Source organism: Dromaius novaehollandiae, chromosome 4 (genome assembly GCF_036370855.1).
Source record: "Dromaius novaehollandiae isolate bDroNov1 chromosome 4, bDroNov1.hap1, whole genome shotgun sequence".
NCBI classification, from domain to species: domain Eukaryota; kingdom Metazoa; phylum Chordata; class Aves; order Casuariiformes; family Dromaiidae; genus Dromaius; species Dromaius novaehollandiae.
In genome coordinates this window covers 1,162,986-1,186,346 of record NC_088101.1, presented here as the reverse complement: position 1 = coordinate 1,186,346, position 23,361 = coordinate 1,162,986, and the positions used below count along the sequence as shown (strand labels likewise).

The following is a 23,361-nucleotide window of genomic DNA, read 5'->3' as shown; positions in this document are numbered from 1 at the left end:
CAGATTCAAGGATGCATCCATGAGGGCGACGAACGACCACTCCCTCTACCTTCCCCCAACCCATTTAATCCCTTCGAGAACAACGAGTTCGTGTTGCTGGCAAAAGCAGTAAGCCAAACTTTCAATTTAAGCCACTGCTGGGTGTGCAGAGGACCGATAGGGTTATCAAGCTGGCCATGGATGTCCACACCCCTCACCCCAGACCAGATCGTAAGCAATTACAGCGAAACCGAGGATGACACGTGGAACGACGGTGGGACCTGGCCAATTCAGTTCCCAGCCATGGGCCAATATTGTTTAAATTGTACCCAGGAGGGAGGGATTGAAGTGGGGGAAAGTCAATGGACACTCACTTGTAAACTGCTCGATAAAGACAGGAATCTCCAGCTATGGATGTGGCTCAATGAAATGGGGCACAATTGGGGACTTGGGGGATACTGGTCAAACAAAAATGAAACTGTAACTCACCAACGACCCAATTATCCCCCTTACAAGCGAACCTGCGAATGGGAAGACACTTCTGGGGCTTGGTATTGTACCGGCCGAATAGGTGATGGGGCAACCACATTTTTCAGCCCTCTGGGTGACAGAGACACAACTTACTTTCAATTCCCACCAGGGATAAACGGGCCATTTGCTCAGGGCATTGGAGCTAAGAAGGGGCATTATTGGATCTGTGGACACACAGCATATAAATTTTTACCCGCGGGGTGGTCGGGAATTTGTTACATAGGGATTATCAGACCACTGTTTTTCCTTTTACCAGAAACAGGCGGACCTCGGTTAGGCATAAAGGTATATGATAACCTCGGGGACAGAAGGGTTGCCCGTAAGACGCGATCCATTAAGGTAGATTTGGGTGGGATGCAAAAATGGGGAAATGAGTGGCCTCCTGAACAAATAATTCAACATTATGGGCCTGCAACCTGGAATCCTAATGAACTAATATCGGGGATGAGAGAACCAATTTACAACCTAAAAGTGGCTCTAGAAATTATTACCAACAAAACCGCTGATGCAATAGATCTTTTAACTCTCCAGTCCCAACAGATGCGCACGGCAATCCTTCAGCACCGCATGGTTTTAGACTATCTGTTAGCTGAAGAGGGAGGGGTGTGTGGGAAATTAAATATTTCCAACTGTTGTTTAGAAATAGATGATGTAGGCAAGGCAGTTCTCCAGTTAACCAAAGATATCAGAAAAATAGCCCACGTCCCTGTCCAAACCTGGAACAGCTGGAGTGGCGATTTGTGGTCCTGGTTACCGGGGGCACTGTGGGTGAAACAGTTAATATTGTATTTGTCATGCGTGGTTGCCGCTTTGATGTTCTTACCTTGTATAATTCCTTGCTTTGTTCAATTAATCCGACATGTTGTGTCAAATATGCAATTTGTTCCGACCACCTCACCTGACGGCATAAAGAAAATCCGTGCCATCCATCGGCCACGGCCAACCACAGTACCCATCATTTAAAACCCACTCCCAGTTTATCCTGAAGGAGGCAACTGCATATTAACATCCACAACGCATTTGCTGTTTTATACTTGTTGTAACAATCACTTACCTTGTTATCTCAGTTTTGATTTTTGTTCTATGAAGTTAAAGAATTAGCTTGCATTGAGCAAGACCTCTGTTTAATCGCTGTTAAGTACCTTTCCTTTTACTCTTCCCACAACTTGTTCCCTGCGTGCTTCTATCTTTTCTATATTTCCTACTGGTCTCTCTCTCTCTCTGTCTCATATTATCACCATGGACGAAGGCTATGAAGACTTCAGGAAGGAGACGTACCAATCAATGTTTAAGTCACGGGGTGGTGTGGCGGACAGATGAGTGAACTTTTGCCTTGAACATTTCTTGGTACATAAGATGCAAGCGAACCATAACCCCGAACAAGCCATCTGTTCCCAGCGGAAACAGGACTGAGCTGCTGCGACCCCTGAAAAGGTCTCCCTGCGACCACCCGGGACACACCGAGCCTGCACTGAATGAGACCGCAATCGGGCAGAGACTCTGGGATCTGGACTGTAAATTATTGTCCGTTTTTAGCACAACTTCTATAAAACCTGCTTGGCATGAGTGGCTAAATTTGCTGAAGCCTTAGGCCGCACTCCCTAGTTCGGTAAGAAAGGGCCCCAGAGCTGCTGCAGGCGGGAACGATAAGGGAGTTACCAGCAATTTGCATTCCTGTGCACTGCTGAAACAGTGCTAATTGCTGGAGTTACCACCTCTTTGTCAAGACCTTGAGAGATGATGGTGAGACCCGAGGAAGGAAGACACACACACCTGTCTGCAGAAACTGCAACAGAAAAGATAAGGGAGAAAAGAAACAGCCTGCCTAGGAACAACGATGAGATCCAATAAGGAGCAGGAGACCCCAGACTCAAAAATTACTATTGGTCTGAACTACCACGTGAGGGGGTGGGAAACTTAATTTGAAAAAGCTATAATTGCCCAGGGATCTCTTTGTTCAGGGTCCCTCTTTGGAGGTACCCAACTCGAGCTGTAACCACTGCACGCGTGTCATTCCGAGCTAACCTAGGGTCGGACCCAACTCGAGTTGTAATTACTGCACGCGCACCACCAAAACTTACACCCAGGGTGAAGAGAACCCACCTACCACCAGACGGGAGCCCCCCCACTGCCGAGACTCCCAAAGGAAGAGGACCAACAGGACGCCGCTGGATCCACGGGTGGTGATATCTTTCTCTCTCTCTCTCTCTCTTTCCCCCTCTCTTTTGTTGAATGTTGGTAAGATCTGTTTTTGTCTAGCTAGTTGCAGTATTCGCCATTGAATTATCCTGTTTGACCACATGCCTTATCTTTGTGTTAATAAATCTTAAAACCGGTTGGCTGGTGTCGTTTCACCTTAATTCAGTCCAAGGGCATCACGAACTTGGTCGTTTGGCCCCAAGGGGAGGGAGGTTGTCCTGAACGACTCCTTTCGGGCCGCGACAGAAGCAGGGCCTTCGATTAGCTTATCCAGAGCCCTGTCAAGGCGAGCCTTGAATATTGCCGGGGACAGGGAGTCCACCACTTCTCTGGGTGTCCTATTCCAACGCAGAAGCAAAGGAAAATCAAGAGTAGTAAGACCAACTTCGTTTTACTAATCACTGCCCTCTTTAGATAGAACAAAGAATGAAGTCTTGAACCTTGTCTGAGCTTTTCTCCAATCAGAAGTTGTACAGGTTGTTAGTGGAGAAAAAAAAACAAAAACAAAAATCAAAAACAAAAACAAAATAATAAACATTGTCAGATCACCCCACTCCCCGGCACCACCAGAGCACCCCACAGCACTTCCAGACAGCAAAGCATTGGCCACCCGTGCAGAATGCAGATGGCCGGACTCAGCCCCTCTCCCCACTGCTCTTGGGAGCTCCCCACATTCCTTTCACACACTTTGTGCTCAGCTCCCCTTTGGGCTATTCTGACTCGTCCCCTCTAAAGCCCACTGCAGAATACGTTCGGCATCAGCAGCAGCATCAGACAGGAAATTCCTCAACAGAAAGAACGTGCTAGGGAAAGCAATTGCTGCCGACAACAGACAGCCTATCACAGCCCCCACTATGGGGATGGATTTTAACACAAGCAGTGGACATTGCACAGCACCCCCAAAGCTTTTGGTCAACAGCTTCATTACACGTTCCTTGGATATTTCGTGGTGCAGGGGGGACCTCATGACAGCCTTCAGCTCCTCAACAGGCTTGTCCACCTGCTCTGCAAGTTTCTGGAGGGAGTCCTCAGCCAGGCCAAAGGTCCGGCAGTACTCTTGCAGGGATGTCACCAGGATTGCAGTATCAACAGCGGTAGAGAGACCAGGGATGGGAACAGCAGATGCTCCACATGACGCAAGGCTTTTCAGCCAGACATACTTCATCAGCTCCTCCTTCTTCTTTCTCAGCACCTCCTTTGAAGTGACGGCCAGGGACCGTAGGAAGCTGAGTTTCTTCTGGCTTGGCAGATCATCCAGGAAGGTCCGCAACAGTCTGGGACCATCGTACTTCCTGCCAAAACCATCCCTGCAGACAAGAAAGACTTGAGGGGAGCTTATGCCCAGCTCTGCCAGCTTCCTTTCACAGCCCTGACGGATCCTATCCAGGACTGTCCTCTCATCATAGCGCTGTGACCGGGTCGCAGGAGCTTTCTTCCCTTTGGCCTTCAGGACTCCCTCCTCATCGTAGAGTCTTTGCTCATTGCTCACATCCTGATCCACCTTGGAGCGCACAAAGTAGAAATGCTTCCCCCGAGCCTGAATTGCCTCTGCCAGAATCGCAGCATTGCATGTGAAGCGGCTGGAGGAGATGATGATGAAGAAGTCATAGCGGTCGAACTGCACCTGCTGCAGGTAGGTGTCTGGTCTGAAACTGGATGTCCCAATGCCAGGCAGGTCCCAGAAAGTCACGTGGGAGTCCTGGGGGCAAGGATAAGGGCTGCACTGCACCGTTGTCTCTGTCACTCCAACCTCAGCTGCACCCTGCTCATGGTCCTGCAGGCCACGCACGGCATTGATGAAAGATGATTTCCCGGAGCCTGACTCTCCTGTTACAGCAATGTGGAGCTGGATCTTTTCTTCATTAGCCAGGATCTCCTGGGCTTTTGTAGCTGCTGCTGTGAGGTCTCCTTTCTCTATTGCAGCCCTTATCTCATTCATGTCTCCTTTAGAAATATGGGGAAGTGCCTCCGCCTCCAAGTCTGCGTCAGCGCTGGCCATGGCGGCTGCAGTGAGTGGGTGTCCGGTCAGCCTGGAAGAAGAGCAGAGGCTTTCTCTTTCCATTTGCAGCAGCAGAAAGAGGAACTGAGCACAAGGCGTGAGCCCCAGGCAGAGCGTGGGCACCAAAGCAGCCTGTCCAGCATCCCTGCTCCCCCCGTGCCGGCCACGGTGAAGCCCAGCCAAGCCTGGGGTACAAGGAAGGACCCTGAGGCTGTGCATGTGTGGCGGACAGATGAGTGAACTTTTGCCTTAAACATTTCTTGGTACATAAGGTGCAAGCAAACCATAACCCCGCACAAGACATCTGTTCCCGGCGGAAACAGGACTAAGCTGCTGCGACCCCCGAAATGGTCTCCCTGCAACCATTCAGGACACACCGAGCCTGCACTGAACCACACCATGATCGGGCAGAGACTTTGGGACCTGGACTGTAAATTATTGCCGCTTAGCACAACTTCTATAAAACTTGCTTAGCATGAGTAGCTAAATTTGCTGAAGCCTTAGGCTGCACTCCTAGTTCAGTAAGAAAGGGCCCCAGAGCTGGTGCAGGCTAAGATAGGGGAGCTACAAGCAGTTTGCATTCCTATGCTTTACACTCCGGGAGGAAGGATGTCAAGGCTTTGAAATAAGGCCTGCTTGGGCGCCAGGACCCTGGGGAGCAGGGCCTCCTCTCCCTGCTGAAACAATGCTGATTAGGGGGCGGTCTGGACTATCTCGAGGTCCAGATTATATTCCCTTTGTCTGGACCTTGGGAGACAACACCTACAGTCACTGCTGTGGAAGTACTACTTTGTCAGGGCCTTGAGAGAGAAGGGCAGGACCCGAAGAATGAAAACACATCTGTCAGCAGAAACCGCAACAGCAAACAGCCTACCTAGGGACAGTGATGAGACCCAATAAGGAGCAGGAGACCCCAGACCCAAATATTACTGTTGGTCCAAACTACTGCATGAAGGGTGGAGAGCTTAGATTGGAAAGTATAATTGCCCAGGGATTTCTTTGTTCAGGGTCCCTCTTCGGAGGCACCCAGCCTGAGCGGTAATTCGAACGGAGTCAGCAGAACATCATCGGACTCGGAGTGGTGGTAGCTAGCTGCTTCTCTCCTTTTCCAGCTTTCTCTTTTTCCCCTTACCCTTCTTCCCCTCTTCCCTTCGCCTCCCCTTTGCCTTTCCCCACCTGTTCTCCCCAATTCGTAGAAAATGAAGTTAAACGGCTGTACCATATTTGGCTAGTTTTAGCATCTTAATCTCGTCCTTGGGATTGTAACGAAACACCCCCGATATTGGATCGGGACAGCATGCTGGGAGGCAGAAGGAGCCCTGGGGAGCCTGGGCCAAGGTGCTGTGGGGCTGCAGAAGAGAGACGAGGGCTGGGATGGGGTGAGGAAGCAGCAGAAGAGGTATTTGGGGGCTGCCTCAGAGCTGAGGGACAACGGCTGGGTGGAGGGGGGTGCCTTGTCTCAGAGAGCACTGCCAGGAAATGGGACCAAGCATGGGGCAGATGGGCTGGGGGCAAGACCTTCCAGGTCATAACAAGAAGGGGGTGAGCGGGCATGGAGGTGGGGGCAGCACAAAACTGCCTGCTCCAGTTTGCTCCTCTGGACCATCAACTTCCAGACAACCCCAGTCCCATGGAAACTGGCATTCTGCTCTTCTTCCCCCGACAAACACAGCACAACCTCTGCCTCATCCCCCGAGGACGCTGCCCACACCCTCGCTCCCTCACACCTCTGCAGCGGTACCTGGCGCCTGGGCTGGGCTGCCCAAGGGAGCTCTCACACCTCCGGGCGGCAGCTGAGGACGAACAAAAGGCTCCTGGCTGGCCCACACAAGCCTTGTGCTCCCGCTCTCCTTCCCTCCCTGCACTCTCCTGCTCTCTCTGAGTTTGCATGTTCAGCCCAGGTGTGGCATGCAGCCAAGAGGGCTGGGTTTGCCTTTAAGGAGGCTCCTGACAAACCACCCGCGGGAGTTTCCTCCACAAAGCCAGGGAAGGCAGCTCCGCTGGCGGGGAAAAGTCTCCCTGCTCACTAAGGGCAGGTTCCTGCAGCAGGCAGGAAGGGCAGGAGGGAGCCCGCGTGCACAGCCAGCTCCCCCCGCTGCTCCTGCCACGCTGACTCCCCACGGCAGTCCTGCCAGCAGTGGGTATCGTCTGGGCTCTTGCAGAGGGCCCCTAGCCCTCAGGGGCAGCACAGCCCCAGACAGCCTCTCCTGCGGTCACCCTCCAAGAGCCTGACCCACAGGCCTGTCTTGCTTGGCCTGTGTTGGCCCCTGCTCTGGGACATTGGATCCCAGAAAAGTCCAGGTTGGAAGGGTCCTCTGGAGATCATCTGGTCTGACTTTCTCTTGGGAAGCTGTGGCGGACAGATGAATGAATTTTTTGCCTTAAACATTTCTTGGTGCATGGGGTGCAGGCAGGCCATAACCCCGAACAAGCCATCTGTCCCTGGCGGAAACAGGACTGGGCTGCTGCGACCCCCGAGATGGTCTCCCTGCGACCACCCGGAACACACCGAGCCTGCACTGAACGAGACCACAGTCGGGCAGAGACTTTGGGATCCGTTTTTAGCACAACTTCTATAAAACTTGCTTGGCATGAGTGGCTAAATTTGCTGAAGCCTTAGGCCGCACTCCCTAGTTCGGTAAGAAAGGGCCCCAGAGCTGGTGCAGGCGGGAACGATAAGGGAGTTACCAGCAATTTGCATTCCTGTGCACTGCTGAAACAGTGCTAATTGCTGGAGTTACCACCTCTTTGTCAAGACCTTGAGAGATGATGGTGGGACCCGAGGAAGGAAGACACACACCCCTGTCTGCAGAAACTGCAACAGAAAAGATAAGGGAGAAAAGAAACAGCCTGCCTAGGAACAACGATGAGATCCAATAAGGAGCAGGAGACCCCAGACTCAAAAATTACTATTGGTCTGAACTACCACGTGGGGGGGTGGGAAACTTAATTTGAAAAAGCTATAATTGCCCAGGGATCTCTTTGTTCAGGGTCCCTCTTTGGAGGTACCCAACTCGAGCTGTAACCACTGCACGCGTGTCATTCTGAGCTAACCTAGGGTCGGACCCAACTCGAGTTGTAATTACTGCACGCGCACCACCGAAACTTACACCCAGGGTGAAGAGGACCCACCTACCACCAGACGGGAGCCCCCCCACTGCCGAGACTCCCAAAGGAAGAGGACCAACAGGACGCCGCTGGATCCACGGGTGGTGATATCTTTCTCTCTCTCTCTCTCTCTCTTTCCCCCTCTCTTTTGTTGAATGTTGGTAAGATCTGTTTTTGTCTAGCTAGTTGCAGTATTCGCCATTGAATTATCCTGTTTGACCACAAGCCTTATCTTTGTGTTAATAAATCTTAAAACCGGTTGGCTGGTGTCGTTTCACCTTAATTCAGTCCAAGGGCATCACGAACTTGGTCGTTTGGCCCCAAGGGGAGGGAGGTTGTCCTGAACGACTCCTTTCGGGCCGCGACAGAAGCAGGGCCTTCGATTAGCTTATCCAGAGCCCTGTCAAGGCGAGCCTTGAATATTGCCGGGGACAGGGAGTCCACCACTTCTCTGGGTGTCCTATTCCAACGCAGAAGCAAAGGAAAATCAAGAGTAGTAAGACCAACTTCATTTTACTAATCACTGCCCTCTTTAGATAGAACAAAGAATGAAGTCTTGAACCTTGTCTGAGCTTTTCTCCAATCAGAAGTTGTACAGGTTGTTAGTGGAGAAAAAAAAACAAAAACAAAAATCAAAAACAAAAACAAAATAATAAACATTGTCAGTTCACCCCACTCCCCGGCACCACCAGAGCACCCCACAGCACTTCCAGACAGCAAAGCATTGGCCACCCGTGCAGAATGCAGATGGCCGGACTCAGCCCCTCTCCCCACTGCTCTTGGGAGCTCCCCACATTCCTTTCACACACTTTGTGCTCAGCTCCCCTTTGGGCTATTCTGACTCGTCCCCTCTAAAGCCCACTGCAGAATATGTTCGGCATCAGCAGCAGCATCAGACAGGAAATTCCTCAACCGAAAGAACATGCTGAAGAAAGCAAATGCTGCCGACAACAGACAGCCTCTCACAGCCCAAGCTGTGGGGATGGACTTTAAATCAGGGAGTGCATATTGCACAGCACCCCCAAAGTTTTTGGTCAACAGCTTCATTACAAGATCCTTGGATATTTCGTGGTGCAGGGGGGACCTCATGACAGCCTTCAGCTCCTCAACAGGCTTGTTCACCTGCTCTGCAAGTTTCTGGAGGGAGTCCTCAGCCAGGCCAAAGGTCCGGCAGTACTCTTGCAGGGATGTCACCAGGATTGCAATATCAACAGCGGTAGAAAGACCAGGGATGGGAACAGCAGATGCTCCACATGACGCAAGGCTTTTCAGCCAGACATACTTCATCAGCTCCTTCTTCTTCTTTCTCAGCACCTCCTTTGAAGTGTTGGCCAGGGACCGTAGGAAGCTGAGTTTCTTCTGGCTTGGCAGATCATGCAGGAAGGTCCGCAACAGTCTGGGACCATCGTACTTCCTGCCAAAACCATCCCTGCAGACAAGAAAGACTTGAGGGGAGCTTATGCCCAGCTCTGCTAGGTTACTTTCACAGTCCTGACGGATCCTATCCAGGACTGTCCTCTCATCATAGCGCTGTGACCGGGTCGCAGGAGCTTTCTTCCCTTTGGCCTTCAGGACTCCCTCCTCATCGTAGAGTCTTTGCTCATTGCTCACGTCCTGATCCACCTTGGAGCGCACAAAGTAGAAATGCTTCCCCCGAGCCTGAATTGCCTCTGCCAGAATCGCAGCATTGCATGTGAAGCGGCTGGAGGAGATGATGATGAAGAAGTCATAGCGGTCGAACCGCACCTGCTGCAGGTAGGTGTCTGGTCTGAAATTGGGTGTCCCAATGCCAGGCAGGTCCCAGAAAGTCACGTGGGAGTCCTGGGGGCAAGGATAAGGGCTGCACTGCACCGTTGTCTCTGTCACTCCAACCTCAGCTGCACCCTGCTCATGGTCCTGCAGGCCACGCACGGCATTGATGAAAGACGATTTCCCGGAGCCTGACTCTCCTGTTACAGCAATGTGGAGCTGGATCTTTTCTTCATTAGCCAGGATCTCCTGGGCTTTTGTAGCTGCTGCTGTGAGGTCTCCTTTCTCTATTGCAGCCCTTATCTCATTCACGTCTCCTTCAGAAATATGGGGAAGTGCCTCCACCTCCAAGTCTGCGTCAGCGCTGGCCATGACGGCTGCAGTGAGTGGGTGTTCGGTCAGCCTGGAAGAAGAGCAGAGGCTTTCTCTTTGCATTTGCAGCAGCAGAAAGAGGAACTGAGCACAAGGCGTGAGCCCCAGGCAGAGCGTGGGCACCAAAGCAGCCTGTCCAGCATCCCTGCTCCCCCCGTGCCGGCCACGGGGAAGCCCAGCCAAGCCTGGGGTACAAGGAAGGACCCTGAGGCTGTGCATGTGTGGCGGACAGATGAGTGAACTTTTGCCTTAAACATTTCTTGGTACATAAGGTGCAAGCAAACCATAACCCCGTACAAGACATCTGTTCCCGGCGGAAACAGGACTGAGCTGCTGCGACCCCCGAAATGGTCTCCCTGCAACCATTCAGGACACACCGAGCCTGCACTGAACCACACCATGATCGGGCAGAGACTTTGGGACCTGGACTGTAAATTATTGCCGCTTAGCACAACTTCTATAAAACTTGCTTAGCATGAGTAGCTAAATTTGCTGAAGCCTTAGGCTGCACTCCTAGTTCAGTAAGAAAGGGCCCCAGAGCTGGTGCAGGCTGATAAGATAGGGGAGCTACAAGCAGTTTGCATTCCTATGCTTTACACTCCGGGAGGAAGGATGTCAAGGCTTTGAAATAAGGCCTGCTTGGGCGCCAGGACCCTGGGGAGCAGGGCCTCCTCTCCCTGCTGAAACAATGCTGATTAGGGGGCGGTCTGGACTATCTCGAGGTCCAGATTATATTCCCTTTGTCTGGACCTTGGGAGACAACACCTACAGTCACTGCTGTGGAAGTACTACTTTGTCAGGGCCTTGAGAGAGAAGGGCAGGACCCGAAGAATGAAAACACATCTGTCAGCAGAAACCGCAACAGCAAACAGCCTACCTAGGGACAGTGATGAGACCCAATAAGGAGCAGGAGACCCCAGACCCAAATATTACTGTTGGTCCAAACTACTGCATGAAGGGTGGAGAGCTTAGATTGGAAAGTATAATTGCCCAGGGATTTCTTTGTTCAGGGTCCCTCTTCGGAGGCACCCAGCCTGAGCGGTAATTCGAACGGAGTCAGCAGAACATCATCGGACTCGGAGTGGTGGTAGCTAGCTTCTTCTCTCCTTTTCCAGCTTTCTCTTTTTCCCCTTACCCTTCTTCCCCTCTTCCCTTCGCCTCCCCTTTGCCTTTCCCCACCTGTTCTCCCCAATTCGTAGAAAATGAAGTTAAACGGCTGTACCATATTTGGCTAGTTTTAGCATCTTAATCTCGTCCTTGGGATTGTAACGAAACACCCCCGATATTGGATCGGGACAGCATGCTGGGAGGCAGAAGGAGCCCTGGGGAGCCTGGGCCAAGGTGCTGTGGGGCTGCAGAAGAGGGACGAGAGCTGGGATGGGGCGAGGAAGCAGCAGAAGAGGCATTTGGGGGCTGCCTCAGAGCTGAGGGACAACGGCTGGGTGGAGGGGGGTGCCTTGTCTCAGAGAGCACTGCCGGGAAATGGGCCCAAGCATGGGGCAGATGGGCTGGGGGAGCACACAGTGGGGTGGCCCGGAGGGTCCCGTCTCTTGCTGGCTGCTTGAAGAGCTCAGGGAAACCTCAGCCCCTGCACCAGGACCAGGCACAGCACAGTAAGAACCACCACGTGAACCGGCCCGACCTCCCTCGGGGACCATGGCTTCATCTCCGCACACGCAGACCCCTCTAGGGCAGCCCCAAGCCCAGCCCCAGCCCTCGCGCAGGCGGGACTTGCTTCCGCCACTCGTGGAGTTGGGGGCAGCTCTGAGCACAGGGTGCCAGATGGGGGGCTGCTGGGACCTAAGAGATGCGCTGCTGCAATCACACACACTCCCTGCAAGGAGACACATGTCCTCCAGGGAGACTGAAGCCCTCTGGAAAGCAAGACCTTCCAGGCCAAAACAAGAAGGGGGTGAGCGGGCATGGAGGTGGGGGCAGCACAAAACTGCCTGCTCCAGTTTGCTCCTCTGGACCATCAACTTCCAGACAACCCCAGTCCCATGGAAACTGGCATTCTGCTCTTCTTCCCCCGACAAACACAGCACAACCTCTGCCTCATCCCCCGAGGACGCTGCCCACACCCTCGCTCCCTCACACCTCTGCAGCAGTACCTGGCGCCTGGGCTGGGCTGCCCAAGGGAGCTCTCACACCTCCGGGCGGCAGCTGAGGACGAACAAAAGGCTCCTGGCTGGCCCACACAAGCCTTGTGCTCCCGCTCTCCTTCCCTCCCTGCACTCTCCTGCTCTCTCTGAGTTTGCATGTTCAGCCCAGGTGTGACATGCAGCCAAGAGGGCTGGGTTTGCCTTTAAGGAGGCTCCTGACAAACCACCCGCGGGAGTTTCCTCCACAAAGCCAGGGAAGGCAGCTCCGCTGGCGGGGAAAAGTCTCCCTGCTCACTAAGGGCAGGTTCCTGCAGCAGGCAGGAAGGGCAGGAGGGAGCCCACGTGCACAGCCAGCTCCCCCCGCTGCTCCTGCCACGCTGACGCCCCACGGCAGTCCTGCCAGCAGTGGGTATCGTCTGGGCTCTTGCAGAGGGCCCCTAGCCCTCAGGGGCAGCACAGCCCCAGACGGCCTCTCCTGCGGTCACCCTCCAAGAGCCTGACCCACAGGCCTGTCTTGCTTGGCCTGTGTTGGCCCCTGCTCTGGGACATTGGATCCCAGAAAAGTCCAGGTTGGAAGGGTCCTCTGGAGATCATCTGGTCTGACTTTCTCTTGGGAAGCAGGGCCTTCGATTAGGTTTTCCAGAGCCCTGTCAAGGCGAGCCTTGAGTATTGCCAGGGACCGGGAGTCCACCACTTCTCTGGCCTTTCTTTTCCACTGGTCCATTGTTCTTACGGTGAGGGATTTTTTTCCTCATATCCAGCAGCATTTTCCCCCCAAAAAAGCCTGTGCCTGCTGCTTCTTCTCCTGTCACCATCCATCCTTATGAAGACAGGGCTCTCCGCTCCTCTGTAACTCCCACGTAGGAACCGGCACACTGCGATTAGATCCCCAGCAGCTCGAGCTTCTCCAGGCTGCAATAGACCCAAATCCTTCAGCCTTTCTCCATAGGCAAGTTCTCCAGCCCTCTAACCACCTTGCTGGCCCTCTGCCAGACGCTCTCCCATTTGCAATGTCTCTCTTGAACAGGAGGGACCGAGACTGGACACAGTTGTCCAGGTGTGGCCAAACAAGCACCCAGTAGCGTGCAATAATCTCATCACTTCATCTGTTGTCCGAAAAGCGGATACGTTGCCCGGTGTGCAATAAGCCAATAATTGCACACTCAGGAGAGACATTTGCTTATTTATTTCAGAGTTGCGCCAGCCTGGGTGCTCGGTGGTTTCCCACAAATCAAGCACACCCCCACAACTTTTCAGGTAGCATTTATAGAAACAAATTGCCAGATTTGCGACTTTCCCTTTTACACTGATTGGTTAGTGATTTCTTCATTCCCCGGGTCCCACCCCTGTCTCTCAAGGTGTTATCTCCCAAAGTCCTGACAAGGGGGAGATAGTCCAGACCCCTTAATTAACACTGTTTCAGCAGTGAGAGGAGGTTTTGCTTCCCAAGGTCCTGGCGCCCAAGCAGGCCTTATTTCAAAGCCTCGACATCCTCCCTTTCGGAGTGTGGGGCACAGGAATGCAGACTGCTTGTAACTCCCTTATCTTTCCAGCCTGCACCAGCTCTGGGGCCCTTTCTTACTGAACGAGGAGTGCGGCCTAAGGCTTCAGCAAATTTAGCTACTCATGCTAAGCAAGTGTGCGGATTTATTTCAGCTACTCATGCTAAGCAAGTTTTATACTCTCTGCTGGGCATGAGCTAGGAGAAAAACGAGTGGGTCTGCAGGGATGAGGTTTGTAATCCCCGGCGGGAAAGCTGTCTGCACCACGCAGGCCCTGTGCGTGCCAGGTGACTTAGCACAGGCCTTGCAGTTTCTGAACCTCCTTCTCTAGGAGGGGAGAGGAGGCCCCAAGGGTCTCTTGGGGAGGAGACCCGGCCTGGTCACCACTGCAGGACGCAGACGACGGACAAGGAGCCTGTGAAGTCGGTGTTGCGCGGAGCAGACTGGGGTGCGGCGGCCGGGAGCAGGGCTAAGGTTTTGCTTCACCAGAAAGCAACTGCCTCGCACCACCGAGGCGGGAAAGGGAGCGTGAGGCAGGGCTCCTGGCCTGCCAGGGCCAATGTGGATGCCTGGCTGTGCTATAAAGCAGCGTTTGGGGCTGCAGACGGTGATGGAGAAGAAGCCGGGGGCACCCGTCCTCAGCCACGGACCCCCTCCCACAGCTTGCCTGGGCTCTTCTCCATCGCCTTCCCGGCACCAAGGGCGAGCTGGTCCTCAGGCGACCTGGGGCAGCCAGAACCGCTGCCCCTCAGCTAAAGGCTGCGCGGAGGAGACGCTGGGAGCGGGAGGAGGAGGCACAGCCCAGGCAGAGTCAGACACACAGCCACCACACCCTGAAAGGCAACAAAACCTCACCCAAGGGCAGGAAAGCAAAGTCCTTCCGGCCCCAGACCAGGCACTCCGGTTTACATTTCTTCCCTCTTGCAGGTTTTCTGCTTTCACTTTCTCTGGCAGGCAGGGCTTGGGCAATACAAGGGCGATGGGCTCAGAGGCCTGAGAGCGCGAGCACGCGAGCCAGCTCCTCTCTGCCTATGCGGGAGTAAGGGAAGGAGTCAGCAGAAGGTCCCCCAGCCAGCGCATTTCTTTGGGAGAGTGTGTCTGGTGGGGAAGGGAAGAGCCCCTCTTTGCTCTCCCTCCGCTCACGTCCCCCGCGGCTTTGCTGGGAGCCCCGGCCGTCTGTGCAGCCTGGAACGGCTGTTGCAACAGCTTCCAAAGGGGAAAGGCCTGAACTGTGGGGGACATCTGCCCATGTCCTCAGCGGGGGAACACGCGAGCCCTGTGCAGACAGGCTTTCTAACCCTTCCGTCAAGGCAATACTCCGAGAGGGGAAAATCCCAAGCACGGGAGCTGACATCCCAAGCACGGGAGCTGACTCTCCAGCTCACACAGGTCCAGAGGAGGTTTGAGCAGAGGGAAAGCATGCGGGAAATCCCCAGCCACATCATTCTCAAGCAGGTTTTTCCACCAGCTCTCGGGTGCTTTAGGCAAAGTCTTGCTGCTACACAAACAGTAAGCATTTGGCACTCAGCAGCATGAGCACTGCTAGAGAATGGGGCCCTCGCTGCTTCCAACAGCTCCTCTGAAGCCACCGCAGGGAAGCAGCACATACCCAGAATTCCCAAAGGCACAACCTTGCGGTCCTTCATCATGATGCATCTAAGCAATCGCTAGCAGGGCATTACACAGTGCCCCGGCCGGCTGCCTTGAGGTCTGTGCCCGTGCTCACGTAGCCACAGAATTTGGTACGAATTTGGCTAAAGAAGGTGTCATGCTGGTGGTGCTCTGGGGAGGGACTGGCTCTTTGGAGTGCTTTCTCCAGGTAGTCCCATACCAGACCAAATCCAAATCCACGCAATCTTTGCCAAGAACGTCCTGAGCGAGGCCTTAGCACTCTTGTCTTCCTGCCCCTCACTCTAAACAACTGCCGGATAATGTCCCGGCAACATCAGCACTTGCTACGTTTTCCTACCTGCTACAGCGAGACTCTCCCCCGGTCCAGCTGCTTGTGTGTTTGCTGCGGGAGGAGCAGCCGACATGGAAGGGGGGATTTTCTGGCACAGCCATCTCACCTACAGGCAGCATTGCTCTGGGCACGCTTGCACAGCCGGAGCACAGGTGCCTGGATGAGGCAAAGATCCGAGCCGCTCCTCTGGTCAAAATTGCCTTTCTCCCCCTTCTGCAAACTAAAGCAGCACTTGCTTCTCAGCAAGCTGGGTCAGATCTAGGGCAAGAGACTTCCACAGTGGCTGTTCTAAGTGTACTTTATTTTACTGCTGTGACAGCCGCGCAGCAGCACCCCGGAGCAGGCAGGAGAGGCTGTGTCCTGGGTTGTCCCCACGACACACGTGGTGCAAATGAAGAGCAGAGAGAGTCCTCCCTAGCCTGGAGCACTGACCATCCCAGGGGGAGATGGCAGGGGCGTCCAAGGGAGAGGGGCAGCGCCAAGAAGGGCGAGGTGTGCATGGCAAGGGTAGCATGCAGCCCCTGAGGGCTCCATGGGGCTGGCACCTCATGGCCAAGCTGGGACGGGGGGGTGTTTTGTGGGTTTGGGTGTGTCACCTTTGGGGAAAGCAGATGGCAGCTGCTGGGGCAGCCAGGCAGAAGGCCAAAGTGGGCACTGAGGATGCATGTGGCCAAGGGCAGACGTGGACTTGGGTCTGGGACTCGCAGACTCCCAGAGCAGCTGGTTTCTCCTCAGCGACGCGGAAGGCAGCACACCAGCCCCAGTGGAGACATCTGCCCTGCAGGCAGCCACGCTGGAGAGAGGCATCCCTGCCACATGGTGCAGGATCTTTGTTCTCCGGGCTGCAAGACTTCTCCTTAACCGGACTGTCCGTCAGCTCTTCAGAAGCAGAGCCTCAGGGAATAATCACTGGTGGCCTCCTCGAGGCAGAGATTGTAATCTGAGCCTGCACCCCAGCGCTAGCACCAGGGACACGTGGCTGGGGACTTCACCCAACACACAGGCCTGTCCCCAGCCTCCCTCGGCATCTATGCTGGAGAGCCCCAGCCCTCAAGTGGCTCCCAAAGGAGATGCCTCTCTGCCCAGACGCTCCTCCCGAGCGGCTCCTCCTGAACCACAGAGCTTCCAGGTGAGAACGTCTCCTGCTATGCCCACCTCTGCGTCCCCTTGGTCACACTGCTCCTGAGCTGTCCTGGTGCCAAGACACACAGCGCTTCAGCAGTTCACCCCACTCCCCGGCACCACCAGAGCACCCCGCAGCACTTCCAGACAGCAAGGCATTGGCCACCCGTGCAGAATGCAGATGGCCGGACTCAGCCCCTCTCCCCTCTGCTCTTGGGAGCTCCCCACATTCCTTTCACACACTTTGTGCTCAGCTCCCCTTTGGGCTATTCTGACTCGTCCCCTCTAAAGCCCGCTGCAGAATACGTTCGGCATCAGCAGCAGCATCAGACAGGAAATTCCTCAACAGAAAGAACGTGCTAGGGAAAGCAATTGCTGCCGACAACAGACAGCCTATCACAGCCCCCACTATGGGGATGGATTTTAACACAAGCAGTGGATATTGCACAGCACCCCCAAAGCTTTTGGTCAACAGCTTAATTACAAGATCCTTGGATATTTCGTGGTGCAGGGGGGACCTCATGACAGCCTTCAGCTCCTCAACAGGCTTGTCCACCTGCTCTGCAAGTTTCTGGAGGGAGTCCTCAGCCAGGCCAAAGGTCCGGCAGTACTCTTGCAGGGATGTCACCAGGATTGCAATATCAACAGCGGTAGAGAGACCAGGGATGGGAACAGCAGATGCTCCACATGACGCAAGGCTTTTCAGCCAGACATACTTCATCAGCTCCTCCTTCTTCTTTCTCAGCACCTCCTTTGAAGTGTTGGCCAGGGACCGTAGGAAGCTGAGTTTCTTCTGGCTTGGCAGATCATCCAGGAAGGTCCGCAACAGTCTGGGACCATCGTACTTCCTGCCAAAACCATCCCTGCAGACAAGAAAGACTTGAGGGGAGTTTATGCCCAGCTCTGTCAAGTTACTTTCACAGTCCTGACGGATCCTATCCAGAACTGTCCTCTCATCATAGCGCTGTGACCGGGTCGCAGGAGCTTTCTTCCCTTTGGCCTTCAGGACTCCCTCCTCATCGTAGAGTCTTTGCTCATTGCTCACGTCCTGATCCACCTTGGAGCGCACAAAGTAGAAATGCTTCCCCCGAGCCTGAATTGCCTCTGCCAGAATCGCAGCATTGCATGTGAAGCGGCTGGAGGAGATGATGATGAAGAAGTCATAGCGGTCGAACTGCACCTGCTGCAGGTAGGTGTCTGGTCTGAAATTGGGTGTCCCAATGCCGGGCAGGTCCCAGAAAGTCACGTGGGAGTCCTGGGGGCAAGGATAAGGGCTGCACTGCACCGTTGTCTCTGTCACTCCAACCTCAGCTGCACCCTGCTCATGGTCCTGCAGGCCACGCACGGCATTGATGAAAGACGATTTCCCGGAGCCTGACTCTCCTGTTACAGCAATGTGGAGCTGGATCTTTTCTTCATTAGCCAGGATCTCCTGGGCTTTTGTAGCTGCTGCTGTGAGGTCTCCTTTCTCTACTGCAGCCCTTATCTCATTCACGTCTCCTTCAGAAATATGGGGAAGTGCCTCCGCCTCCAAGTCTGCGTCAGCGCTGGCCATGGCGGCTGCAGTGAGTGGGTGTCCGGTCAGCCTGGAAGAAGAGCAGAGGCTTTCTCTTTCCATTTGCAGCAGCAGAAAGAGGAACTGAGCACAAGGCGTGAGCCCCAGGCAGAGCGTGGGCACCAAAGCAGCCTGTCCAGCATCCCTGCTCCCCCCGTGCCGGCCACGGTGAAGCCCAGCCAAGCCTGGGGTACAAGGAAGGACCCTGAGGCTGTGCATGCTGGGAGGCAGAAGGAGCCCTGGGGAGCCTGGGCCAAGGTGCTGTGGGGCTGCAGAAGAGGGACGAGAGCTGGGATGGGGTGAGGAAGCAGCAGAAGAGGCATTTGGGGGCTGCCTCAGAGCTGAGGGACAACGGCTGGGTGGAGGGGGGTGCCTTGTCTCAGAGAGCACTGCCGGGAAATGGGCCCAAGCATGGGGCAGGTGGGCTGGGGGAGCCCAGAGCGGGGTGGCCCGGAGGGTCCCGTCTCTTGCTGGCTGCTTGAAGAGCTCAGGGAAACCTCAGCCCCTGCACCAGGACCAGGCACAGCACAGTAAGAACCACCACGTGAACCGGCCCGACCTCCCTCGGGGACCATGGCTTCATCTCCGCACACGCAGACCCCTCTAGGGCAGCCCCAAGTCCAGCCCCAGCCCTCGCGCAGGCGGGACTTGCTTCCGCCACTCGTGGAGCTGGGGGCAGCTCTGAGCACAGGGTGCCAGATGGGGGGCTGCTGGGACCTAAGAGATGCGCTGCTGCAATCACACACACTCCCTGCAAGGAGACACATGTCCTCCAGGGAGACTGAAGCCCTCTGGAAAGCAAGACCTTCCAGGTCATAACAAGAAGGGGGTAGGCGGGCATGGAGGTGGAGGCAGCACAAAACTGCCTGCTCCAATTTGCTCCTCTGGACCATCAACTTCCAGACAACCCCAGTCCCATGGAAACTGGCATTCTGCTCTTCTTCCCCCGACAAACACAGCACAACCTCTGCCTCATCCCCCGAGGACGCTGCCCACACCCTCGCTCCCTCACACCTCTGCAGCAGTACCTGGCGCCTGGGCTGGGCTGCCCAAGGGAGCTTTCACACCTCCGGGCGGCAGCTGAGGACGAACAAAAGGCTCCTGGCTGGCCCACACAAGCCTTGTGCTCCCGCTCTCCTTCCCTCCCTGCACTCTCCTGCTCTCTCTGAGTTTGCATGTTCAGCCCAGGTGTGACATGCAGCCAAGAGGGCTGGGTTTGCCTTTAAGGAGGCTCCTGACAAACCACCCGTGGGAGTTTCCTCCACAAAGCCAGGGAAGGCAGCTCCGCTGGCGGGGAAAAGTCTCCCTGCTCACTAAGGGCAGGTTCCTGCAGCAGGCAGGAAGGGCAGGAGGGAGCCCGCGTGCACAGCCAGCTCCCCCCACTGCTCCTGCCACGCTGACTCCCCACGGCAGTCCTGCCAGCAGTGGGTATCGTCTGGGCTCTTGCAGAGGGCCCCTAGCCCTCAGGGGCAGCACAGCCCCAGACGGCCTCTCCTGCGGTCACCCTCCAAGAGCCTGACCCACAGGCCTGTCTTGCTTGGCCTGTGTTGGCCCCTGCTCTGGGACATTGGATCCCAGAAAAGTCCAGGTTGGAAGGGTCCTCTGGAGATCATCTGGTCTGACTTTCTCTTGGGAAGCAGGGCCTTCAATTAGGTTTTCCAGAGCCCTGTCAAGGTGAGCCTTGAATATTGCCAGGGACCGGGAGTCCACCACTTCTCTGGCCTTTCTTTTCCACTGGTCCATTGTTCTTACGGTGAGGGATTTTTTTCCTCATATCTAGCAGCATTTTCCCCCCAAAAAAGCCTGTGCCTGCTGCTGCTTCTCCTGTCACCATCCATCCTTATGAAGACAGGGCTCTCCGCTCCTCTGTAACTCCCACGTAGGAACCGGCACACTGCGATTAGATCCCCAGCAGCTCGAGCTTCTCCAGGCTGCAATAGACCCAAATCCTTCAGCTTTTCTCCATAGGCAAGTTCTCCAGCCCTCTAACCACCTTGCTGGCCCTCTGCCAGATGCTCTCCCATTTGCAATGTCTCTCTTGAACAGGAGGGACCGAGACTGGACACAGTTGTCCAGGTGTGGCCAAACAAGCACCCAACAGTGTGCAATAATCTCATCACTTCATCTGTTGTCCGAAAAGCGGATACGTTGCCCGGTGCGCAATAAGCCAATAATTGCACACTCAGGAGAGACATTTGCTTATTTATTTCAGAGTTGCGCCAGCCTGGGTGCTCGGTGGTTTCCCACAAATCAAGCACACCCCCACAACTTTTCAGGTAGCATTTATAGAAACAAATTGCCAGATTTGCGACTTTCCCTTTTACACTGATTGGTTAGTGATTTCTTCATTCCCCGGGTCCCACCCCTGTCTCTCAAGGTGTTATCTCCCAAAGTCCTGACAAGGGGGAGGTAGTCCAGACCCCTTAATTAACACTGTTTCAGCAGTGAGAGGAGGTTTTGCTTCCCAAGGTCCTGGCGCCCAAGCAGGCCTTATTTCAAAGCCTCGACATCCTCCCTTTCGGAGTGTGGGGCACAGGAATGCAGACTGCTTGTAACTCCCTTATCTTTCCAGCCTGCACCAGCTCTGGGGCCCTTTCTTACTGAACGAGGAGTGCGGCCTAAGGCTTCAGCAAATTTAGCTACTCATGCTAAGCAAGTGTGCGGATTTATTTCAGCTACTCATGCTAAGCAAGTTTTATACTTCATGTCAGAAGTTATCCTAATCTACCTAGTTCAAACATTCTTTCTGAGCTTCCCAGGGTTGTCTTGTAACACATCCGCTGGCTGTACGTGGTCGCTGGTGCCGCCCAGGACGCAGCGTGCCTTCATCCTCCCTCCGGGGAGGGGAGCTCTCCGCCCTGGCACCTGGAGCAGCCCTGGGCTCCCCACACACCTCCCCCTGGGGCCAGGCGCAGACGCTCCCACCCTGCCCCATGCACCCTCTTCTCACAAAGGCATCTCCAGCACGGCGCAGTGAGGCCACGGGTGCAGGTCACCCCTGCGGCCAGGCTGCCCCCTCTGCCCCTGCTCTCCACCGGTGCCAGCAGAGCCTCCTCCTTGCCAGGGTCCCGTGGGGGAAGGGAGCAGACCTCTGGGGTCGGGCTCTCATCCTGCCTCTCTGCTGGGCGTGAGCTAGGAGAAAAACGACTGGGTCTGCAGGGATGAGGTTTGTAATCCCCGGCGGGAAAGCTGTCTGCACCACGCAGGCCCTGTGCGTGCCAGGTGACTTAGCACAGGCCTTGCAGTTTCTGAACCTCCTTCTCTAGGAGGGGAGAGGAGGCCCCAAGGGTCTCTTGGGGAGGAGACCCGGCCTGGTCACCACTGCAGGACGCAGACGACGGACAAGGAGCCCGTGAAGTCGGTGTTGCGCGGAGCAGACTGGGGTGCGGCGGCCGGGAGCAGGGCTAAGGTTTTGCTTCACCAGAAAGCAACTGCCTCGCACCACCGAGGCGGGAAAGGGAGCGTGAGGCAGGGCTCCTGGCCTGCCAGGGCCAATGTGGATGCCTGGCTGTGCTATAAAGCAGCGTTTGGGGCTGCAGACGGTGATGGAGAAGAAGCCGGGGGCACCCGTCCTCAGCCACGGACCCCCTCCCACAGCTTGCCTGGGCTCTTCTCCATCGCCTTCCCGGCACCAAGGGCGAGCTGGTCCTCAGGCGACCTGGGGCAGCCAGAACCGCTGCCCCTCAGCTAAAGGCTGCGCGGAGGAGACGCTGGGAGCGGGAGGAGGAGGCACAGCCCAGGCAGAGTCAGACACACAGCCACCACACCCTGAAAGGCAACAAAACCTCACCCAAGGGCAGGAAAGCAAAGTCCTTCCGGCCCCAGACCAGGCACTCCGGTTTACATTTCTTCCCTCTTGCAGGTTTTCTGCTTTCACTTTCTCTGGCAGGCAGGGCTTGGGCAATACAAGGGCGATGGGCTCAGAGGCCTGAGAGCGCGAGCACGCGAGCCAGCTCCTCTCTGCCTATGCGGGAGTAAGGGAAGGAGTCAGCAGAAGGTCCCCCAGCCAGCGCATTTCTTTGGGAGAGTGTGTCTGGTGGGGAAGGGAAGAGCCCCTCTTTGCTCTCCCTCCGCTCACGTCCCCCGCGGCTTTGCTGGGAGCCCCGGCCGTCTGTGCAGCCTGGAACGGCTGTTGCAACAGCTTCCAAAGGGGAAAGGCCTGAACTGTGGGGGACATCTGCCCATGTCCTCAGCGGGGGAACACGCGAGCCCTGTGCAGACAGGCTTTCTAACCCTTCCGTCAAGGCAATACTCCGAGAGGGGAAAATCCCAAGCACGGGAGCTGACATCCCAAGCACGGGAGCTGACTCTCCAGCTCACACAGGTCCAGAGGAGGTTTGAGCAGAGGGAAAGCATGCGGGAAATCCCCAGACACATGTCATTCTCAAGCAGGTTTTTCCACCAGCTCTCGGGTGCTTTAGGCAAAGTCTTGCTGCTACACAAACAGTAAGCATTTGGCACTCAGCAGCATGAGCACTGCTAGAGAATGGGGCCCTCGCTGCTTCCAACAGCTCCTCTGAAGCCACCGCAGGGAAGCAGCACATACCCAGAATTCCCAAAGGCACAACCTTGCGGTCCTTCATCATGATGCATCTAAGCAATCGCTAGCAGGGCATTACACAGTGCCCCGGCCAGCTGCCTTGAGGTCTGTGCCCGTGCTCACGTAGCCACAGAATTTGGTACGAATTTGGCTAAAGAAGGTGTCATGCTGGTGGTGCTCTGGGGAGGGACTGGCTCTTTGGAGTGCTTTCTCCAGGTAGTCCCATACCAGACCAAATCCAAATCCATGCAATCTTTGCCAAGAACGTCCTGAGCGAGGCCTTAGCACTCTTGTCTTCCTGCCCCTCACTCTAAACAACTGCCGGATAATGTCCCGGCAACATCAGCACTTGCTACGTTTTCCTACCTGCTACAGCGAGACTCTCCCCCGGTCCAGCTGCTTGTGTGTTTGCTGCGGGAGGAGCAGCCGACATGGAAGGGGGGATTTTCTGGCACAGCCATCTCACCTACAGGCAGCATTGCTCTGGGCACGCTTGCACAGCCGGAGCACAGGTGCCTGGATGAGGCAAAGATCCGAGCCGCTCCTCTGGTCAAAATTGCCTTTCTCCCCCTTCTGCAAACTAAAGCAGCACTTGCTTCTCAGCAAGCTGGGTCAGATCTAGGGCAAGAGACTTCCACAG

General features: G+C 55.2%; 3 protein-coding genes across 4 annotated transcripts; all 3 read right to left on the bottom strand.

Annotated features, from left to right (window-relative positions):
* Positions 1 to 3,084: 3,084 nt before the first annotated feature.
* LOC112983507 (interferon-inducible GTPase 5-like) lies at positions 3,085 to 7,648 on the bottom strand. Of its 2 annotated transcripts, XM_064510231.1 has the most exons (3): positions 6,450 to 7,648; positions 5,928 to 6,057; positions 3,085 to 4,739 (listed from the first exon to the last, which is right to left on the bottom strand). In XM_064510231.1, exon 3 carries the CDS (start codon positions 4,706 to 4,708, stop codon positions 3,404 to 3,406), a length of 1,305 nt encoding a protein of 434 aa, XP_064366301.1. In that variant the 5' UTR covers positions 4,709 to 4,739; positions 5,928 to 6,057; positions 6,450 to 7,648; the 3' UTR covers positions 3,085 to 3,403. The 2 variants fall into 2 exon arrangements, with proteins under 2 accessions (XP_064366301.1, XP_064366300.1); XM_064510230.1 differs by lacking the exon at positions 5,928 to 6,057 and having other exon boundaries at positions 6,450 to 7,647.
* A 665-nt stretch (positions 7,649 to 8,313) lies between these two features.
* LOC135328074 (interferon-inducible GTPase 5-like) lies at positions 8,314 to 12,801 on the bottom strand. Its single transcript, XM_064510232.1, has 2 exons — positions 12,049 to 12,801; positions 8,314 to 9,968 (listed from the first exon to the last, which is right to left on the bottom strand). Exons 1-2 carry the CDS (start codon positions 12,195 to 12,197, stop codon positions 8,633 to 8,635), a joined length of 1,485 nt encoding a protein of 494 aa, XP_064366302.1. The 5' UTR covers positions 12,198 to 12,801; the 3' UTR covers positions 8,314 to 8,632.
* Positions 12,802 to 14,851: 2,050 nt separating this feature from the next.
* LOC135328073 (interferon-inducible GTPase 5-like) lies at positions 14,852 to 19,428 on the bottom strand. Its single transcript, XM_064510229.1, has 2 exons — positions 19,210 to 19,428; positions 14,852 to 18,212 (listed from the first exon to the last, which is right to left on the bottom strand). The coding sequence occupies exons 1-2, from the start codon at positions 19,356 to 19,358 to the stop codon at positions 16,877 to 16,879; spliced, it is 1,485 nt and encodes a 494-aa protein (XP_064366299.1). The 5' UTR covers positions 19,359 to 19,428; the 3' UTR covers positions 14,852 to 16,876.
* Positions 19,429 to 23,361: the final 3,933 nt, after the last annotated feature.